The sequence below is a fragment of the Pogona vitticeps genome, chromosome 8 (assembly GCF_051106095.1).
Source record: "Pogona vitticeps strain Pit_001003342236 chromosome 8, PviZW2.1, whole genome shotgun sequence".
In the NCBI taxonomy this organism is placed as follows: domain Eukaryota; kingdom Metazoa; phylum Chordata; class Lepidosauria; order Squamata; family Agamidae; genus Pogona; species Pogona vitticeps.
In genome coordinates, this window is record NC_135790.1 from 23,925,355 (window position 1) to 23,943,746 (window position 18,392).

The 18,392-nt window shown below is 47.9% G+C and overlaps 1 protein-coding gene across 1 annotated transcript in view; it reads left to right on the forward strand.

Annotated features, from left to right (window-relative positions):
- LOC110078235 (beta-galactosidase-1-like protein 2) overlaps positions 1 to 17,513 on the forward strand; it is a 44,491-nt gene extending 26,978 nt beyond the window's left edge. The window contains exons 8-19 of the mRNA XM_072979152.2: positions 393 to 457; positions 1,852 to 1,936; positions 3,483 to 3,620; positions 4,223 to 4,303; positions 5,173 to 5,279; positions 5,927 to 6,073; positions 7,681 to 7,752; positions 10,108 to 10,186; positions 12,024 to 12,111; positions 14,051 to 14,165; positions 14,446 to 14,562; positions 15,115 to 17,513. Coding sequence (XP_072835253.2) covers positions 393 to 457; positions 1,852 to 1,936; positions 3,483 to 3,620; positions 4,223 to 4,303; positions 5,173 to 5,279; positions 5,927 to 6,073; positions 7,681 to 7,752; positions 10,108 to 10,186; positions 12,024 to 12,111; positions 14,051 to 14,165; positions 14,446 to 14,562; positions 15,115 to 15,201 — 1,181 coding nt within the window. The 3' untranslated portion in view covers positions 15,202 to 17,513. The remainder of the gene's footprint in view (positions 1 to 392; positions 458 to 1,851; positions 1,937 to 3,482; positions 3,621 to 4,222; positions 4,304 to 5,172; positions 5,280 to 5,926; positions 6,074 to 7,680; positions 7,753 to 10,107; positions 10,187 to 12,023; positions 12,112 to 14,050; positions 14,166 to 14,445; positions 14,563 to 15,114) is intronic.
- Positions 17,514 to 18,392: the final 879 nt, after the last annotated feature.

Genomic DNA, 18,392 nt, shown 5'->3' on the forward strand with positions numbered 1-18,392 from the left:
GGATGAGGCAGAGTAAACCAGGATGGTACTAAATGATATAGCCCAGCGTTAGTCGTAGGTTTGTGTTTGGCTATATCTCCTGTGAGACGTTTATGTGGGCTGGTCGCTCAGCGAGCCCTGCATCAAATGATTGCGTGCACACCTGGATCTTTATGATGTCACAATACGAACTTTAGTGTGGTATTGGGTGGCTAGTTACCAAGAGCATCGCAGTCCCGGGATGGCTGAGTCAGGTGCAGGAGAACATCTGCCCCCTCTGATAGGCAGACCAGAATTCCTTCGTGAAATTAATGTTTTCCTCCTAAATCTCTGGCCCAGGTTGAGCGAGGAATATAAACCTTACGGCTGCTTTAACATCCTCCCCTCTTTCTCTCCCTCCCTCCCCACAACAGCGCTGGCCACGATTAACTTTCAGAAGTTAGAGCCGGGGATCTGGACCTATCTCAGCTCGGTGCAGGTAAGAAGCCTCCTCGGAGCAGGCCTGCCGCTCTCTTGTCCTCCTCCTGTGCAGGGCAGGGCGCTTCCCGTTCGGAAAAGAAGACCAAACAGCAAGCCACCCGTTGCAAGGAACCGGGGGGGGGGTGAGGCTCCAGGTGCAGAGATGAGTTCACGGAACCTGGCGTAAACCCTGCAGGTGCATTTTGGGTCATAATCAATTATGATTTTTTTTCTTAGTTTGCTTAATTTTTTTGCCAAAAAAAAAATTGTTGCGGGAACTACAAAATACCTTGCCTTCTCATGGGATGAATGGAATCATTGTGCAGTGCCTTCCCTCCTGGGCAGTGATGAAACAAGGGGGGGGGAATCATCATTGCCTAAATACATTGATCTCTCTGATGTGCAAGCTGCCTCGTCGAATCACCCTTGGGAGCCTTGAGAGGATGATGGATGTCCGGGTGGCTTCTGGGGGGTTCAGCTGGAGCCAAACAACTTTGGACTGGCCCAAGCAGATAACCTGCAGATTATCTCATCTGTTGCTGATGTGAAGGTGTCCTTTCCCTCTTGGATCAGAACTCTCTTTTCCACTTATTCCTGATAGAAGAGAAAAAAAATAAGCTAGCTTGATTTTGGCAGGAGAACGGAGTTCCAGCTTGTTTGCAGTGGGTTCGCTTTGTCCCCCAGTGGGGCGGGATTAAATTATTGCTTTGGCTTGACCTGGTTTTACAGTATGGGGTCTGTGTTCGTGTCTCCTTTTTCATGTTGAACCAATTTGAGCAGGCTGGTAATTTCTTTTCTAATACTCATCAATTGATTAAGCAATGAAAGCGAACAACGTTTGGCAAGAGGCAGTTCGGCAGTGCGGTTTCCATTTTGTGGAAGGCAGGGGCCTCCATAGCTCACGTTGGGGACGGGCTGGCAGCAGAAGAGGCAGGGACCCTTCTTGCCAAAGCGTAAGGCTGACAAACTGTTTTGCGTTATGCGCTGCAGTCTCATCATTCCAGTGGCAGGTTTTTCTGCTCGCGTTTTCTGTCCATTATCAGTGCAACTGAGTTCATTGCCTTAGCTTCAGGCCATTACAGTCCTTGCCAAGATTGATCAGCAAGGAGGGGAAACCAGTGCTGCCCAGGTGATAACAGGAGAGCAGGCACTTTGGCTGACAGATCAGAAGCAGTCAAGCAGGCAGGAAGCCGGCTGGAGGAGAGAGACTGGGCTGCTTAAAGGCACCAAGGAAGAACAACCAGGAGGTTCCTCTTCCTGGAATGGGTTGATCAGATGGAAGGCTGTTGGGTGAGACAGCCACGCAAGAGGACACTGGGGAGCCCACGGCGGACCTGAGCAGACAATCTTGAGCTGGTTGGGCAGGAGGAACAAGACCATCTCCTGAGATCTTTTGTTTTGCCCTTTTGACAGCACAACATGCCAAAGATGGTGATGGAATATTGGACTGGATGGTTTGATAGTTGGGGAGGACCCCATAATGTCTTCGATGCAGAGGGTGAGTCACCGCTCTCTCCTCCTTACTAATGTCGGTGCACCTTTTTTTTGTTAAATACCAAGAACGGGCAGGCAATGGGTAGCCTTCCAGGTCTTACCAGGTTGCTGTTCATGTGGTCTCTCAATGTTGGTTATGCCAGTTTTGGGCTGACGGGTTTTGCAGACTAGCCATATGGGGAGGGCCACTCATTTTGCACCTTGGTCTGATATTTCATGGCTGCCTCCCCAGCAGTTACTCCCTCTGTCTGCCTGTTGTCTTGATCTGTTCTAGCTCCAGACAATCAACAGAGCCGGCCCACAAGCTCTTTCCAGTGTTATCAGAAATCATATTTACATCTATTAAATATGCATATATATTTAAATCAATCCTTCTGTAGCACCACATTTGAAGAATGTTAATTGCTCTGCCCTCTTCCTACCTTTTCTGATCTGCATTTCAGCCTGCTGATGCAGAGTGGGTAATTACCAGCAACACAATAATGATTCCCTAGTCATGGTTTATTTATTAATTTACTTAAAGTATGTTAATCCATCTGCATGTTCGGAATCGGATGGCTTTTTAGTTCACAGGAGGGAGAGCTTAGTTTGATTCTGAATGATTTTGAATAGCTTTTAAGAATCCCTGAGCTTTTGTGACTCCTTTTAAAAATGACACCCTGCCAGATTGTTGCTATTTGTTTACCCACATTTTGGTCGGAATTTAGATAAGTTACTTTTTCTTTGGCCTCTACAGTTCTTTATAAGCCCCAGTCAGCATGGCCAGCGGCCGTGGTAGCAGGAAGATATTGGGTGTTTCAGTTATAAAAAGTCATTCTTAAGTTCCTGTGTTGAGCAGGGAGTTGGAGATGATGGCCTTGTAGGCCTCTTCCAACTTCACTTTTCTATGATTCTGGTTTGTTGAATGCTTTGTTACCAGTTTTGTTGAGAATCTTGTGTGAAAAGACAGATGAAAACAAAAACCACCCAGTTACTATATGGATGCTTAGAGTTGGAGAGGAAGGATCTTCTTCTGAACATGAATGCATGTATTGTTGCTGTTGTAGGAACTGTTATCACCTTAGGAAAACTAAGTGCAAAGTAGATGAGTTAACATTGAGAGTTACCGTATTTTTCGCACCATAAGACGCACTTTTCCCCCACAAAACAGGGGGGTGGAAAGTCTATGCGTCTTATGGAGCGAAGAAAACAGATTATATTTTCCTGTTTTCTTCTCCTAAAAAATTGGTGCGTCTTATGGAAAGGTGCGTCTTATGGAGCGAAAAATACGGTAACTATCAGGCATGAGTTGGGCTTATATTGGAGAGGCTGTATAACAGATGTGATTTCCTGGAGATTTAGCTTGGAAACTTCCCTTAAAAATTGCAACTGTCAGAATCCTTCAGTCCGTACAGCCATGAGCAAGGTGGGCTAGAGAATATGGGCAGTTCCTAACCTAACTTTTCCCGACTCTCTCTCTCTCTCGACAACAATCTTATCTTGTTTATTCTGCTATAACGTCTCACAGTATTCGCTGGTTCTAACGCATTCTACGCCACTTCTCTGTCCAGACATGGTGCAAACAGTGAAAAGCATCATCAAGATGGGAGCCTCCATTAACCTCTACATGTTTCACGGAGGCACAAACTTCGGTTTCCTGAATGGAGCACTGCATTTTAATGAATACAAGCCAACCATCACCAGCTATGGTAAGGTGATGCTGCTGGCTTAAGAGTGTGCTGTGTTGATGGAAGGGAGGGAAGACGAGACTGCCTTTTTGGGCCACGCCGAAAGGATCTGGGTAGCAGATCAGGGACAAAGTGGCCAGTTAGCAATCTTCATACAGTACAGTTTCTTTTGGGAAGGGATGCTGCTTGGAAACTGTGACAGTTTAGGGATGATTTGGGGGGGGGGGCTTTATCTCATAACTAGTGTGGCCTAGCGGTTCAAGTATCAGGAGTAGCGCTGCACGGTCCTGTTTTGTATGGACTTTTGATGCCCACCCCGGGGGGGCAAAATTGGTCTCACGAGCAGGGCAGAAAGTCAAAGAGGAATATTCCGTAGCAGATTCAGCCAGCAGAAATGTTAGCACACACATTTGCCGAAGGACACAAGGATCAGAGTAAAGTCAATTCTTAATAATTAAGTAGCTTTTCTCTCTCGCTTAAGACAGTTTCCACGGCTCAGCAGTGGTGCTTTAAAAACCTTTGAGCAAAAGGAAAATTCACTGAGAATACACGGCCTCCTAACCATTTTGTCCCCTGCTGGGCATCCTTCTCTTGCCCTTCATGGTTTCACTTTTCTTTTCCAGACTATGATGCGGTGCTGACCGAGTCCGGAGACTATACCTCTAAATTCTTCAAACTGCGTCACCTTTTCTCAAAGATCCTAGGTAATTCCCCGGATGTCCTTTCGGCCGCCTCCGAGTGCCAGCTGGCGCCTCCTGAGTAAAGCTTGAAAATGGGCTCAGGGGTGGGTGGTGCCTCTAGCAGAGCCCCCGTTACTCTGGAATGGTAGGGCATCTTGCTTTGGAAGTGGTCCATCATAGCTGGATGACGAGGCAGCAGTCAGTCACGTGTGTGGAGTAATAATCTCTCTGCCAGGGAATATTCCGTGCTGGAAAACTTAAATGCAAATTAGAAAAGAGAGAAACTCTATATATTCTGATGGGGGTTGTGGGTTTTTCGGGCTCTTTAGCCGTGTTCTGAAGGTTTTTCTTCCTAACATTTCACCAGTCTCTGTGGCCGGCATCTTCAGAGGACAGGAGTCCGTTCATGGCTATTGGGTATTCATTCAAGTATTCATTGGACCACTGCCTTTTCCCAGTGCCCTCTACCGCCTGCAGCGGTTCCAGACCCCTTGGCCTCCCGTGCTTTTTCTTTTAGCTGGCCTCAGTGACCCGTGCATATTCTGCCCTTGATGGCAAGATCAGAAGCTGTGCCGACACCACCGCTGCCTGCGAGCAATGCCTTGTGGTTTCCCCCACAGCCTTGGGCAGAACAGGACTGAGGACAAGGAGACTGAGAGCAGATGAGGAAGGTGGCCGGGGGAAGATTTAACTGATGAGTAAAGAAAAGGAGGAAAGACGGCACAGACAAAACCCAAGCGTTTTGGGAGAAATTAATTTAAAAAAAACACAATTGACTTTGATTGTTGGTTGAGATGCGCCCACGAGGTTATTTGGGGCAGCGTTACATGTCGGTGGCTACTCAGCTGACACAACATCTGAACTCCACACTTTCTTTCTTTCCTTATTCAAAGGGAGCCCATTACCTCCGCCTCCTATCATTCTCAATAAGGCATCCTACGGCGCCATCCTAATGCAGCAGTATATCTCGCTATGGGAAGTGCTGCCCTCTCTGGTAGAGGTAGGTACTGCACTTCCTGCCGAGGAGTGTTTTCAGATTTTAGCACCCCAGTCTTGTGGCCTTTTCCTTGGCGTGGACTTTCAGCCTGCTTCATGAGATGCATGAGTATTATGCAGATATTGTTTGAGTAGGCAGATATTTATACACGTGTTTCATTGTGAAGGGGGATGTGGAGGGTATTCAGATTGATTTGGCAGACGCTGGAGCATGAGAAACGAGCTACCAAAAACAAAGGCCTCTATCCATGTAAGGTTGGAAGTGGGCTGGTTCAGAGTGTGTCAAGGTCATTTTGCCCTCCTTGGACCGTGGAGGTCATAGAAATGTCACGTTGCCTGCCCAGTGAGCACGGTTTGCCATTTTAATGTCATGTCAGGCTACCTTCCACCTGTCTCATACCAGTAAAACTCCAAAACAATTGATTGGTCAAAGATTGGGGAGGATGGAGGCTCCTAAGAGTGCCATGCACTTTGTCCCCACTTAGAGAGATTTCCTCTGCCCCCTCTACCACCCTATTGGGAGCTTTAGTAACACCCCATAGCCATCCTTAAGCTTAAGTAGGACTGAACAGAACATACGTATGGCCTAGGCAGACATGTCTGAGTAAATGATCTTAGGATTTTGTTGCAAGTTTGATTCCTTCTTCACAGCCTACCAAGTCCGAGTTCCCCCTTAACATGGAGAATCTCCCCATCAACCATGGCAACGGGCAAGCGTTTGGATACACCCTCTATGAGACCGTCATACCTGGTGGAGGACGGCTGTCTTCTGAAGACCACGTCCGGGACAGAGCACAGGTGGCCAACTTAATAGCCATCAGCCAGTTGGCTTTTTCTATAGATCTGAAAGAGGAAACGATGCTGGCTTTGTCTTTATTGTCCACATATCCCTAAGACCACCCCTAGATCAAGGAGGACCTTTTCCCTTTCTGGCTTTCGCTGACGCCAAATATGTGAAACTCCGCTTGCTTTTTTAGGTTTGGCTCTTTTTGTTCTTGGTGGGTTTATCAGCCTGCTGTGGATGGGTTAGAACTTAGAGAAGTTACCAAGATCCTCTTAGGTTTTCTGTTGGTCAGAGAGCTAAAGCTGTTTGGTATAAAATACTGGTCTGGGAACCAGCACATCGACTGCTCTCTTTGCCCACTTCTCTAATCTTAGCTCTAGAAAACCGAAGAAGAGGCTAGTAGAGATGGGCATAATAAACCGGGTTTGTCCAAGTTGGTAACGGCAGCAGCACAGGTGCTGCTGCTCCCCTCCCCCACCTCCTCTGGCTCAGTCAGCCACTCAACAGGCTCAGCTTGCTAGTTTCCTGAACTTCTTCAACTGATCTGCCAGTCCCTGCAGCAGCTCAGGCTTTTCTGCCCGGCTCTCTTGGCTGATCTCCCACTCGGACAGAAGGAGAGGGGCAGGGAAGTCTGTGCTCTTGCTCGTGACTGGGAGATTCACCAGGGAGGTGGGGAAAACAAGCAAGCTGGGCTTGATGAGTGGCTGAGAAGGCATGGGAGGGGAGCCACCCATCAGGCTCAGCGTGCCTTTACGGACTGGGATGATCCAGGACATACCACTTCGTGCCCATCTCTAGAGGCTAGTCCTCCAGTACAGCTTCCAAAAAGTCGCAGATAGCCTGGGTATTAGCCACGGTGGCCAGTGGGATAGCTGTCTGAGAAGGCAGCGCAAAAGGACTAACTTTTTGCAAGGTCTGCTGGCAGTTTGTGATGTGACTCAATTGTGTCTATCTAACAAATGGTGGCAATGAGGTGCGCTGGACCAGAAAGGAGTCCTGTGGACGAGATCCTGTTGATTAGTGTAGTAAGTAAGTTGCAACTAGAGTTGACCCATTTGTATCCGTGGAAGTTATGGAGGAGTTGGTTCATCCAATCCCCACTGATTCCGTGGGCCTGTACTCGTGCATCCCAGTACATTGCCTGAGGAAGTGGACCGGCCCACGAAAGCTCACGTTAAAATTTAGCATATAGTCTTCAAGGTGCCGCAACGTTTTTGTCTTCTTTATTCTTCTTCTGTTTTTGCTTGATGTGCCAACACAGACTAACACCGCTACCTCTTCTAAAATTACTACGCTAGGCAACAGGATTTCAGCCTGCGAAAAGGACAATATTTGGCCATCATGCGAGGACAGATGGATGTTTCCATCTAAACATAAAATGTTGGTGTTGTGTAGACTGCATACTTTTTTTTTCTCCCGTTGCTGCTGCTGCTTGTAAGTGTTGTTCGCTTGATTATAATAATAGGCTTACAGTCAAAGCTTTGAAGAGAGACCCCAAACAATCCCCATTCCTGCCAGGTAGTCCTCATATCTCACTGCCCCCCCCCCCCCCAAAATCCTCTTCTAATCCTCTGGCTTTTTGTGATTGATAAATGAGACGCTGGCTGTTCCTGTCTTGCAGGTGTTTCTTAATACTCAGTATATTGGCCTCCTTGATTACAACACACAAGAACTGCTGATTCCTAATGGACAGGTAAGCAGCTGGAGAAGGCACTGCGAGTCACACTGCAAATGTGTCATTCTTATCTTTTATCCAGGTGTGTTCCCTGCCAAGGTATCTCTCTCTCTGCAGCTGGATCTGCGCCAGGAGGAGAAGCTAGAGTAGAAGGGGGAGCAACCAGAATGAACCATTCTTTTTTTGCCTGATGTGCTAGCTCAGACTAACGTGTATGAAAGCACTTTTCAAATGCTTGAAAGGTAGTCCTACAGAGGAGGGGCAGGATCTGTTCTCCACCATCCCAGAGCACAGGACATGCAATAATGGGCTCAAACTACAAGAAGACAATTTTAGACTGCATATCAGGAAAAACATCTTAACGGCTAGAGCAGTTTGACAGTGGAACCAATTATCTTAGCAGGTGTCGAGCGCTCCAGTGCTGGAGGCATTCAAGAGAAAATTCGGCCACCCTCCGTCAGATCTGCTTTGACTTGGATTTCCTACGCTGAGCAGGGGGGTTGGATTCGATGGCCTTAGAGGCCCCTTCCAATTCAATGACTCCATGATTCTGTGGTCCCATGATCATACACTTGTCTTGAACTGGGAACTAGACTGTTGACCTAGGACCCTGGAGACTTGGATTCAAATCCTTAGTCAGACGTGAAACTCCCTGGGTGACGTTGGGCCTCTCACAGTTTGTTAGCCTGTTCTACCTCTCAGTGTTCTTGAGAGGATAGGGTGGGGAGGAAGGGAGCGAGGGATGCTACCTGGAGCTCATTGCAGGAAAGGTGGAATATAAATGTAACAAATGTATAAAATAAACACTGTGAGGGGTGGTTTGGGGGGTGGTGGAATACAGATCCTCAGAAGACTTCATCAGAACTTATTCTGAAGTCCAGAGGTAACTCACAGGCTGACAGTGCAGTTTCCCTGATGCCCACATGTGCTCTAATGGGGGCTGAATTACTTTTGGTCTGAACTGGCAACATTTGGTGGGTTTGTTTTGGGGGGGGTGGGACGTGGTGGCGCTGCGGGTTAAACCGCTGCAGGGTCAGAAGACCAGCAGTTGTAAGATCGAATCCACACATCAAAGTGAGCGCCCGTCACTTGTCCCAGCTCCCGCCAACCTAGCAGTCCGAAAGCATGCAAATGCAAGTAGATAAATAGGTACCACCTCGGCAGGAAGGTAACAGTGTACCGTGTCTAGTCGTGCTGGCCACGTGATTGTCTTCGGTCAAACACTGGCTCTACGGCTTGGAAATGGGGATGAGCACCGCGCCCTAGAATCGGACATGACTGGACAAATTGTCAAGGGGAACTTTTACCTTTTTTGGGGTGGAGCGGAGAGATGTGATTGCCCATTGTATGGGCCGATGCTTTTTTAGGTTTGTTGGTTTGTTTACACCAGTGGCTCAAGTCAGCATTCACTGTCCTCTGTCCTACTGTTGTTTTTGACAGGGCAATCCTGGGCTTCGGTAGCTGCCGCACGAATGGCAGCGCTCTCCACCGCTGCAGCCGTTGCACTCCATAGTTGCCAGCAAGAGTCAGCCCCCAGTGTCTGTTGCCATGGCTCCTTGATTCTTACCCCCAGGCATTATGACAAAGGCAGTGTGGGAGGTGATATCACAACCACAAGCAGGGCCCTGCCTTTATAAGCGATAGAAACTGCCGTGGTTGTGGGGATCACCTTATGCCATGAGTCTTGATCTGCTCTGGGTATCCTGCCATCTTCCCTTCTTCATTTTGAAAAGCACCACGTGGACATTTGTTTATTGATGCCTTCCTTCGTTACCAGATCATGCTGGGTTTTTTTAAGGCAAAAACTCTACAGATTGTAAATCGAGGCTCAAGGGAGATCTCTGACCAACATCCTGGTGGTCAGGTATTCATGCACAGAATAGTTCTGCTTTCAGGCAGAATCTTAATACCTTATGCAGTTGTGTAAGGGTAATTGCAGAACTGATTTTGCCTGTGGAGTTGGCCGTTGCTTGTGCTCCCCCGCATCTTCCAGTCAAGCAACTAGTTTTGCCTTTGGCTGTGTGAGAAACAGCGAGCAAGTGGGAGAAACTGCATGAGCAGTTGCACTGAAACATATGGCTTTCTTTTCTACGATTTTTGCCCTTTAAAGTTGCAGAATTTTTTAGCTCAGAATCAACCCTGTGTCGTCTGTTTAGCTGCATCAGGGTGAAGACAGAGGTAACATTTTTAGTGCGGTTAGGGTGTTCCAGAAATACTCTCCCTGAGATGAATGCCAGTATTGCTTTGGTCTTCATCCTCAGCTGCAGTTCAGCCATCCCATGCTTTATCCATTAATTCATTCATTGTCTGTCTTTGCCCATATTGTTTCTTTGTCTTCCTGGATTCAAGGATGTTCTTTATTGTTCCTTACAGGGATATAGGCAACTTAGGCTCCTGGTTGAAAACTGCGGGCGAGTCAACTATGGGCGTAACTTGAACAACCAGCGGAAAGGTGGGCTGTACTACTTTCCCCTATCATTACTTTTTTATCAGCGAGTTCCATTAACAAGGCATCTCCATATAGTTTTTTAATCACATAGTTAGTCATCAAAGCCAGCAGTCGTAAGATCGAATCCACGCGACGGAGTGAGCTCCCGTCGCTTGTCCCAGCTCCTGCCAGCCTAGGAGTTCGAAAGATGTAAAAATGCGAGTAGATAAATAGGTACCACCACGGTGGGAAGGTAATGGTGTTCCATGTCTAGTCGCGCTGGCCATGTGACCACAGAAACTGTCTATGGACAAACGCTGGATCTACAGCTTGGAAACGGGGATGAGCACCATGCCCTAGAGTTGGACATGACTGGACTAAATGTCAAGGGGAACCTTTATCTTTACCTTAGTCATCACAGTTTTGTTTTAATATTGAATTTAGCAACTTGCAGTTTGCCATTAAGACCGTTGTGCATTTTGTGACAAAAAGCGCTGAACTCTGTGACTGGTCTTAAAAGAAGCATACTTTTGTATGCATACTTTATTTTATTTTACCTAAGTTTTTCTCCTTCTGCCAAACAGTTGGAGTGGCAAGAAGCGTTCAGATGTCACCTTTAGCCCCACGAAATTTTGTTCCACCCACTAAAGGGGAATTACAGAATGGGGTGTTTTAATTGATATGCTTTACATCAACAATTGTTCTCTTTTTCAAATAGCCGGTGCTGCTAATTCTGGAGCAATGTGAGTGTTTGTAAAACTTCGTTTGACAGCCTTGAGCCTTGTGGCTTTTCACTGCCTTCGCTTTCATTATCTAATCGTTGGCTGATGCTGTAGCTTTTGCAGCCGGGTCTGAAAACTGAAAGCAGAAGTCAGGCGAAGCCATACAGAGCTGCTCACTTCGGGAATTATGTGATCTAATGAGAAGGCTGTTTCTGGTTCTTCTGGAGTGTGGTCTTGGTGTTATTCTTTGCTCAAACCCGCTTTAGGCTTGAACCTCTTCCTCCCACCCCCATGTGCTTTTTGGAACCTCTGGAGCGAACTGTTGAAAGGTGGAAGATCTATTCACTGAGCAAAGCAGCCAGTAATTCTGCCGCAACTTGAAACTGAAAGACTTCTGGAATTACTTCTTTCTCTACTAATAGCTTGTCAGAGTGATCAATCTAGGCAGTTCATAGCCGGCTTTTGAATCGCTTTATAACCCAAGCCATCCTTCCTTTGCCTCTGTTTCCCTGGTCTCAGAGGTTGGTTACGCTTGCTTTCAAACCCCAATCTTATAGAGTTATTCATTCTGTTGAATGGTTGGGGGACATCTGGGAGAGAGTAAGGTTCCAGGAGCCAAAGAATGGCAAATTAGCTGTTTACTGCAAGGAGCGATTTGATCTGTGCCTCTGGAACAGCAGCCCCTGCTTCTCAGCTTTCAAAACCAGGAACAGCTTCTGACGCTGTCTGAGAAGTGGCCCCAGTGATCTTGATGTTTAAAGTCCTGGGCAAATCAAACGCCCCTATTCCCAGCACGCATAAACCTTCAGCCCTTCGGTAGCACTTCAGAGGCCAACATGGTTTCCATGTTTTATTTTGAACCCACGAGCCAGCTTCTCACACGAGAGACAAGATCCTATTTGCTGGGAGCAGAATGAAACATCCAGCCTAGTTGCCTGGGCATGAAACGGAGGAGCCTCCAGACTTGTCAGGACCTGCAGGCTTTTCTGTCCACGGATAATGGAGACCATGTGGGCCTTAATTTGCTACGGCCGCTGCTGTTCCAGTTTTCAGCCGCTCTCTGTTCCCTCTGCTTCCAAAGGCGATTCATCAGCCTTGTGGCTGTTTAAGCCCCTCATTTTCTCTCATTTCTCTCGCAGGCTTAATTGGTGACATCTCTCTCAACAAAACCTCCTTGAGGAACTTCAAGATTTACAGCCTGGAAATGAAACCCAGCTTCATGGAAAGGTTGGGGCCATCATTCTCTCCCGCTCAAATATGCACACCGTATCCCTCCATAGTTATTTGTTTTCCTCTTTTCTTCATTACAGCAAACGCATTTGGCAGAGGGACAAAACCTAGTTAGCAGCTCCAGCTGCCAGCAAGCCAGCATCTGGCAAAGGACGGGGAAGACAGATTAAGCAAAAAAAAAAAAAAAAAGGAAAAAATGAATAAAAACAAAACAAAATTGCTGAGCTCTGCAGCTGCCCCTTTACTAATGCCTGATTTTGAGTTTCCTCTAGTTTCTGAGCAGACAAACAGGAAGTCTTTGGCTGAGGGTTTCAAGCACCATTTGGCCCTAACACAGTTTCGTGCAAGGATGGAACTACAGCTAGCATGTGTTGATTTGATCTCACTTCCCATGTGACCTCAGTTCGAAGGACGTTGTTTTAAGTCCATGGGAAGCCTAAACATAGCCATGGAGCCCCGTGGTTCCCTAAACTCTAGAAACCCATATATATCATCCCCTTTATATAATCCCCTTTCTAAAGCCATCTATAAGCCAGTGTTTGCCGTCACAGCATTCAGTGGGGAATAGAGATGGGCCCGAAGCACAGTTCGGTGGTTCGGCTATACAGCTGTTCTGCGGATGCCCCAGTTTCCCTTGCTCGACCTCCTCTGGTGGGCACCCACTGGGGGGCAACGCCTGGAGGAGGCTGGGAAGGGCCGAGAAGCCACACCACTGCCTCTAAGTGGGTGCTCGCTGGAGGAGGTGGGGGCAAGGGAAGCCGGGCTGCCCACGGAACAGCTGAACTGTGCCGAACTGTGTTTCGTGCCCGTCTCTAGTGGGGAATAATTCTACAGGTTGACTATCCCTCAAGCAAGAAAGGCCTTCCTTAAACCAAGAAAGCTCTCAAATCTAAAGTTCTTACAGTAATGAATTCTGTACAAAGTGCGTGCCGAACCCTTACACTAGAAATTGGCCTGTCTGGGGAGAGAAAAGAAAAGCTGTACACCCCCTCCTTCAGCCGGTGCTTGTTCACTAAACAGCAGCCACCACCCCACGAAAGGATTCAGGCCTTCCATCAAACCTAACTCTGTCGTTCTGAATTAAAGACAACCTACCGCAGGTCACGAGAAGAACTGGGCCAGATCAGACCAAAACTCTTATCTTTTCTACCAACTTTTTACCCAAAGCCAACCGCTTTCTTCCGGGATGTCTTCCAGCAGGATGTGGGCGAAAGAGCCCTCTTGGCCGAAGTATAGTTCACTTTAGTTCATCAGAGCTCCTGCTTTTTCATTCCGAGGTTTTAATCCGGTCCACGAGTCAACTGGTGCTCTCGTCGGCTCTCCCAAATTATGGCGAAACCCTGTATGTTGTTGCCAATGGGAGAAAGACCTATAATTCTGCCGGACCAGCCACCTCACCTGTAGCAGCACCTTCCCTTTCCCCTGTATATGGTTTCAACATCCCCAGGGGCAACCCTTCATTGTGTTAGTGCCCAAGTTGGTTATGTCTCTGTCATCCTTGGGCATACAGGGGGCTTTTTAAATAAGGCAATAGACACAGCCCGAAGGAATTGAAGCAAAACGAGACGAGAACTGAAGTGACATCCCCCAGCTCTCTGTTGAAATGCCATCATCTCTGGCACTCCCTTTCCAGACAGAGAGGCTGGTGGGTGAGAATGGCGGGGGGGGGGAGTTCTGCCCCTCTGAAAGGTGGCACCGGAGATCTTGCCTGTGCCTCCAGGGTGTCATGCTGGTGGCAAAAACTCCTATCCGGGTGACCATCTGGGGATTTGAGTATTGAAGGGGAAGAGAAGAAAAGCGAGGGAGTATAGAAGGAGAAGGGTGGCGATTGATTCCTGTGGCAAAAGCTTGAGACAACTGGATTCTTCAAGGGGTTATTGACCACTCTTGAGAGACAATCTGCTTCTTAATAGTTTTTTTCCCTGTTTCCTGCCAGCCTACGTGGATCTACTCCTTGGAGCGCTGTCCCGGACAGCGCCGTGGGCCCTGCCTTCTTCCGAGGAACCCTTCAAGTGCAATATATGCCTCAGGACACATTCTTAAAGCTCGAGGTAAGCCGCTGAGTTATTTTTCAGGCATGTCAAGAACGTTTGCAGAATTCTTCACTCTGAACAACAAATCTCCAAGCCCTGTGGAACTCCTTGCCACCATCTCACAAGCCAGGTGGTCTTCCTGCTTGGCTGTTGTTTTTTTAGGTGTTGCTGTGGTACGCCTTCATGCCCTTGAGAGATTCACAGTGTTGTTTGAGGCGGGGGGGGATGTGTTAAGTTCAGTCCTTTGCCCTATAGTGAAACACCTGGGTATTGTGCTACCTTATTCTCTTGTTCCTAGGGCTGGGAAAAGGGAGTTGTGTTTGTCAACGGGCGGAACCTCGGTCGCTATTGGAAAATTGGTCCTCAGGAAACGCTTTACCTCCCGGGGACATGGCTCCAGCAGGGGCACAACGAGGTGAGCGGCTTAAGCACCACCCTGCAGTCTTTTGCATCTCCCAAACTGTCACCCAACTTGTTACAGGCCAGCGCGACCTCCAGGTGAATGTTGGCACCCCCTGGTCGTGTGAAGATCCCATTGAAGCGGAGCTTGACTTTGAAAAGTTGGCAGGTTGTTGAAGAACGAAGGCTCCAGGGTGTGCGTAGGTGGTCGGTCCTTTAGGATGCTCCATTTTTATTTTGTGCAGAAGAAGGTAAGTGTTGAGAGTTGGCTGATACGAGAACTTCTGTCCGAAGGCTTGCTTCCTTGTAGCCGGATCTTCTTAAAGACTCCCCTGGAGCAGCAGATGCAGGGGCAAAAGGAATCTAGAAGTGCAGAAGAGGAGAACTAAGGAATTCCAAGAAACTGAAATGGACCGATGCGTCCTGTCCTACTGATACATAAGCCAGCTGTTACTAAACTCTACACGTATACTTCTATTATGTCCCCCTGAATTTCTTCTCAGTCAAGTCGAGAGAAAGAAATGCACGCGGTCACCTGTCCAATGTGACTCTGTTTCTTCTTCCCCAGATCATTGTTTTCGAAGAGCGTGCTGCAGGCCGAATCGTCCAGTCAACGGATTTGCCCTTCCTAGGGAGCATCCAGTACGTGAGCTGAGCTGAAGAGGGTGCGCCACGTGCCTGCTCTGCCTTCCAGCTGCTTCGTCTTAAACATTTGCAGAGGGCCAGCTCCTGAAATGAATTTGTGGGGCAGGAAAGCCTGGGTGCGGGCAAGGATTCCCCTCCTTGTTCCTCCATGAAATCCTCATGAAGGGTTTGCCCCCTGTTGATGAATTTCCTAGGTATGAGTGATCAGTAACGAAATTAGGAGGTTGACTCCAAATAACATGAAATGAGACAGAAAGCCCATCTAGGAAGCTTTCTTTTCTGGAGTTCAACCCTACTGCTGGCGTCTTGCCCCAGCTGTAACAAAAAGATGCTGAGGATGTAGCAATGTGGCAAAGCCCATCAGGGATCACTGACTTTCAGAAGCTGACCTGAAGTGATTCAATTTGAACTGGGCTCCTTCTCGGACTTTCCAGACGAAGCCCTCGCTACTGTGAAGAATAGGGGATTTTTTAAATTCTGTTTTTAGACCCTGGTTTGCTGATTGTTTGGGCAGAGTAAGAATGTAACCGTTACCCTTTTGCATTAATCTGATAGTCCAAGCCACAGGAGCTAAAGAAAGACCACCCAAAGAGCCACCTCAGGTTTGTCCTACAAATGCCAGGAATGGGTGGAGAGATCTGTGCAAGCCATGTGGGAGGTTGCACGTGGAAGGTTGCACGTGACTCTTGAGGATTTGCACACTTGACAGTTCTATGTCAAGAGTGCATAGCCCAGCCATATGTTCTCCCCACTATGGGCAAGAGAGTGCCAGTAGATGGTTTTCCATGTGCTAATCTGCTGGTACTATGTTAGTTAGAAATCTTAACACAGATGCATTGTTATTGGGGGGAGGGTCTGTTTTATGAGAAGCTGGCTGTAGCTGACCGTCCAGAGCCAAAAGAGACTAGAGAAGCTTCTGGAAACAGGTGCATCCTGCAAAAGAGAAAGCTGCCCTATCATCTGTTTTCAGGAAGTACACCAATTACGTTTAGATCGAGGCAAAAAAGGCAGTGGAGTTCTGGTCATCCCTACATCCAGGTGCATGGAAAGGGATAGAGGTGGAGCTGAGAACAGCACATACTGGGTTTATCCAAGCAAGTTCGGAGTGGTGCCATGTATTTTTAATAGAGGTGTGTTTTTTTGGATTCTAAGAATTCTGGGAGTTCCAGACCACACACCCACCTCTAGAGACACACCTACATTTCGCTCACCTGGAGGAGGCCTGTTTCAAAGCTTCATGCCCTAGCTTCCTGTTTTAAACAAAAAGGAAGCAATGCCAGTGCTACCTGGAAGTCCTAGGGGGTTTCCTGCAAAGCTCTTCTATAGGCCCTTTATAGAGGCTAAAGGGTGGCAAGACTACATCTCCCAGAAGGCTCTAGGATTCCCAGGTAGTAGTTGGTCAGCTTCCTTTTTTTAACAGGAAGCTAGATCAGAGCTAGGCCATGGAACCTTCGAACAAGGCCCTTCTCCAAGTGGACAAAAAAAATAACTATTTCTAGGTGTTGCTGTGTGGCTGGGACCTCCAAAAAATCCGAATGGCACATCCCTATGGTTTAACAGTCCCCTTTCACAGAGTAGGACGTTACAGCTGTTCCCAATGGAGCATCTCCACATGTCTTGGACTACAGTTCCCATCCTCCCTAGCCAATGTGGCCATGGGCTTGGTGTCTGGGAATGATGGGCACTTTAGTGCTTCAAGAAAGTGCCAGGTTGGGGAGGGCTAAATAGCGGTCTCAGGAAGAAGCCGCCTTGGCTGTCATTCTTTATTACATGTTTCCTATGAAAACAGTGGCTAAATCTCAGGCAGAACCTAGCTCAGAAATGCCACGTTTTGGACTACAACTCCCATAACAGCCTCCCCTGACAGCATGGCTCCCGGCCAAGCTTGATGGAGGGCTCTGGAAGTTCTGACTTGGAAAGCCAGGTATCCACGCTCATTCCTGAACAGACCAGGTTGCCACCACCTTTTGCTGCATCTTCTAAAGCCGTCATGGCTTCGTGCCCATGAGTCCTCAGGGCTGCATCACCTGTGAGGGGGTGGTGGTGGTGGTGCAAGGTCTTCTGCCTCTTTCAGCCTCTTTCTCCTGCTGAAATGCCTCCTGCTTGTAGCCGTGAGACTGGGGCAGCCTTTGACTAGACCGTCGTCTTGAAAAGGGCTGCGCTTCCCTCTCTTGCAGGCCTGACGACTCTTTTCAAAACACTTAGCCTACAGAGAGAATGCAAGAAACGGAGGCGTCGGCAGGGACGGGCATCGTATGTCCATTGGTCAGCTGGAGTGCCCAGCAATTTCCAATGCTAGCTAGCCGTTCGTAAAAAATTTACTTTCGCTTAAAGGAAGGAAAAAGCACAATGCTGAAAAAGCATAAGCCTGGTGTGTAGACCAGAGGTTCTTAACCTTTGGTTACTCAGGTGTTTTTGGACTGCAACTCACAGAAGCCTTCACCACCAGCTGTGCTGGCTGGGGTTTCTGGGAGTTGCAGTTCAAAAACACCTGAGTAACCCAAGGTTAAGAACCACTGGTGTAGACAGCCCAACCGTTTGCCTTCCAGATATTTGGGGGCACAAGTCTCGGCCAGGGTAGCAAATGATCAAGAATTCTAGGGTCTGCTGCCCCAGAACCTATAGGGCAGTGGTCCTCAACCTTGGGCCTCCAGATGTTCTTGGACTTCAACTCCCAGAAATCCTGGCCAGCACAGCTAGTGATGAAGAGTCTGGGAGTTGTAGTCCAAGAACATCTGGAGGCCCAAGGTTGGGGACCATTGCTATAGGGCACCAGCTTCACTATTCCTGGTTTAAGGGAGCATCTGCCCTCAGTGAGCTTCTGTGACTTCCCAAATCCTCAGCTTCTGGTCCATGCCGGCTGGGAGATTTCTGAAGGGGTCCGGTCTGGTCCAGCCCAAAACACAACTCAACCTTTTCCAGAATTCAATATGGCACCCAAACCTATCATCTACCGTCCCAGGTCAGCGTTCAGGAAATTAATTTTCCTCCACCCCGGCCTGCCCCCATTTTCTTTCTTACCGTAACAACTTCCAGGCGTAAGAGATTTCAAGGGGCTCCTGGCCGTTAAAAACTGTACTCGAATTTTTATTTTAACAAATTAAATACAGTTGAATTAAAAGTTGAGAACAGACAGTGCAGCCGTAAAAAAAAATGAAGGGGGGAAAAATACCTCACACAAAACAAATCCATCCTCCACCC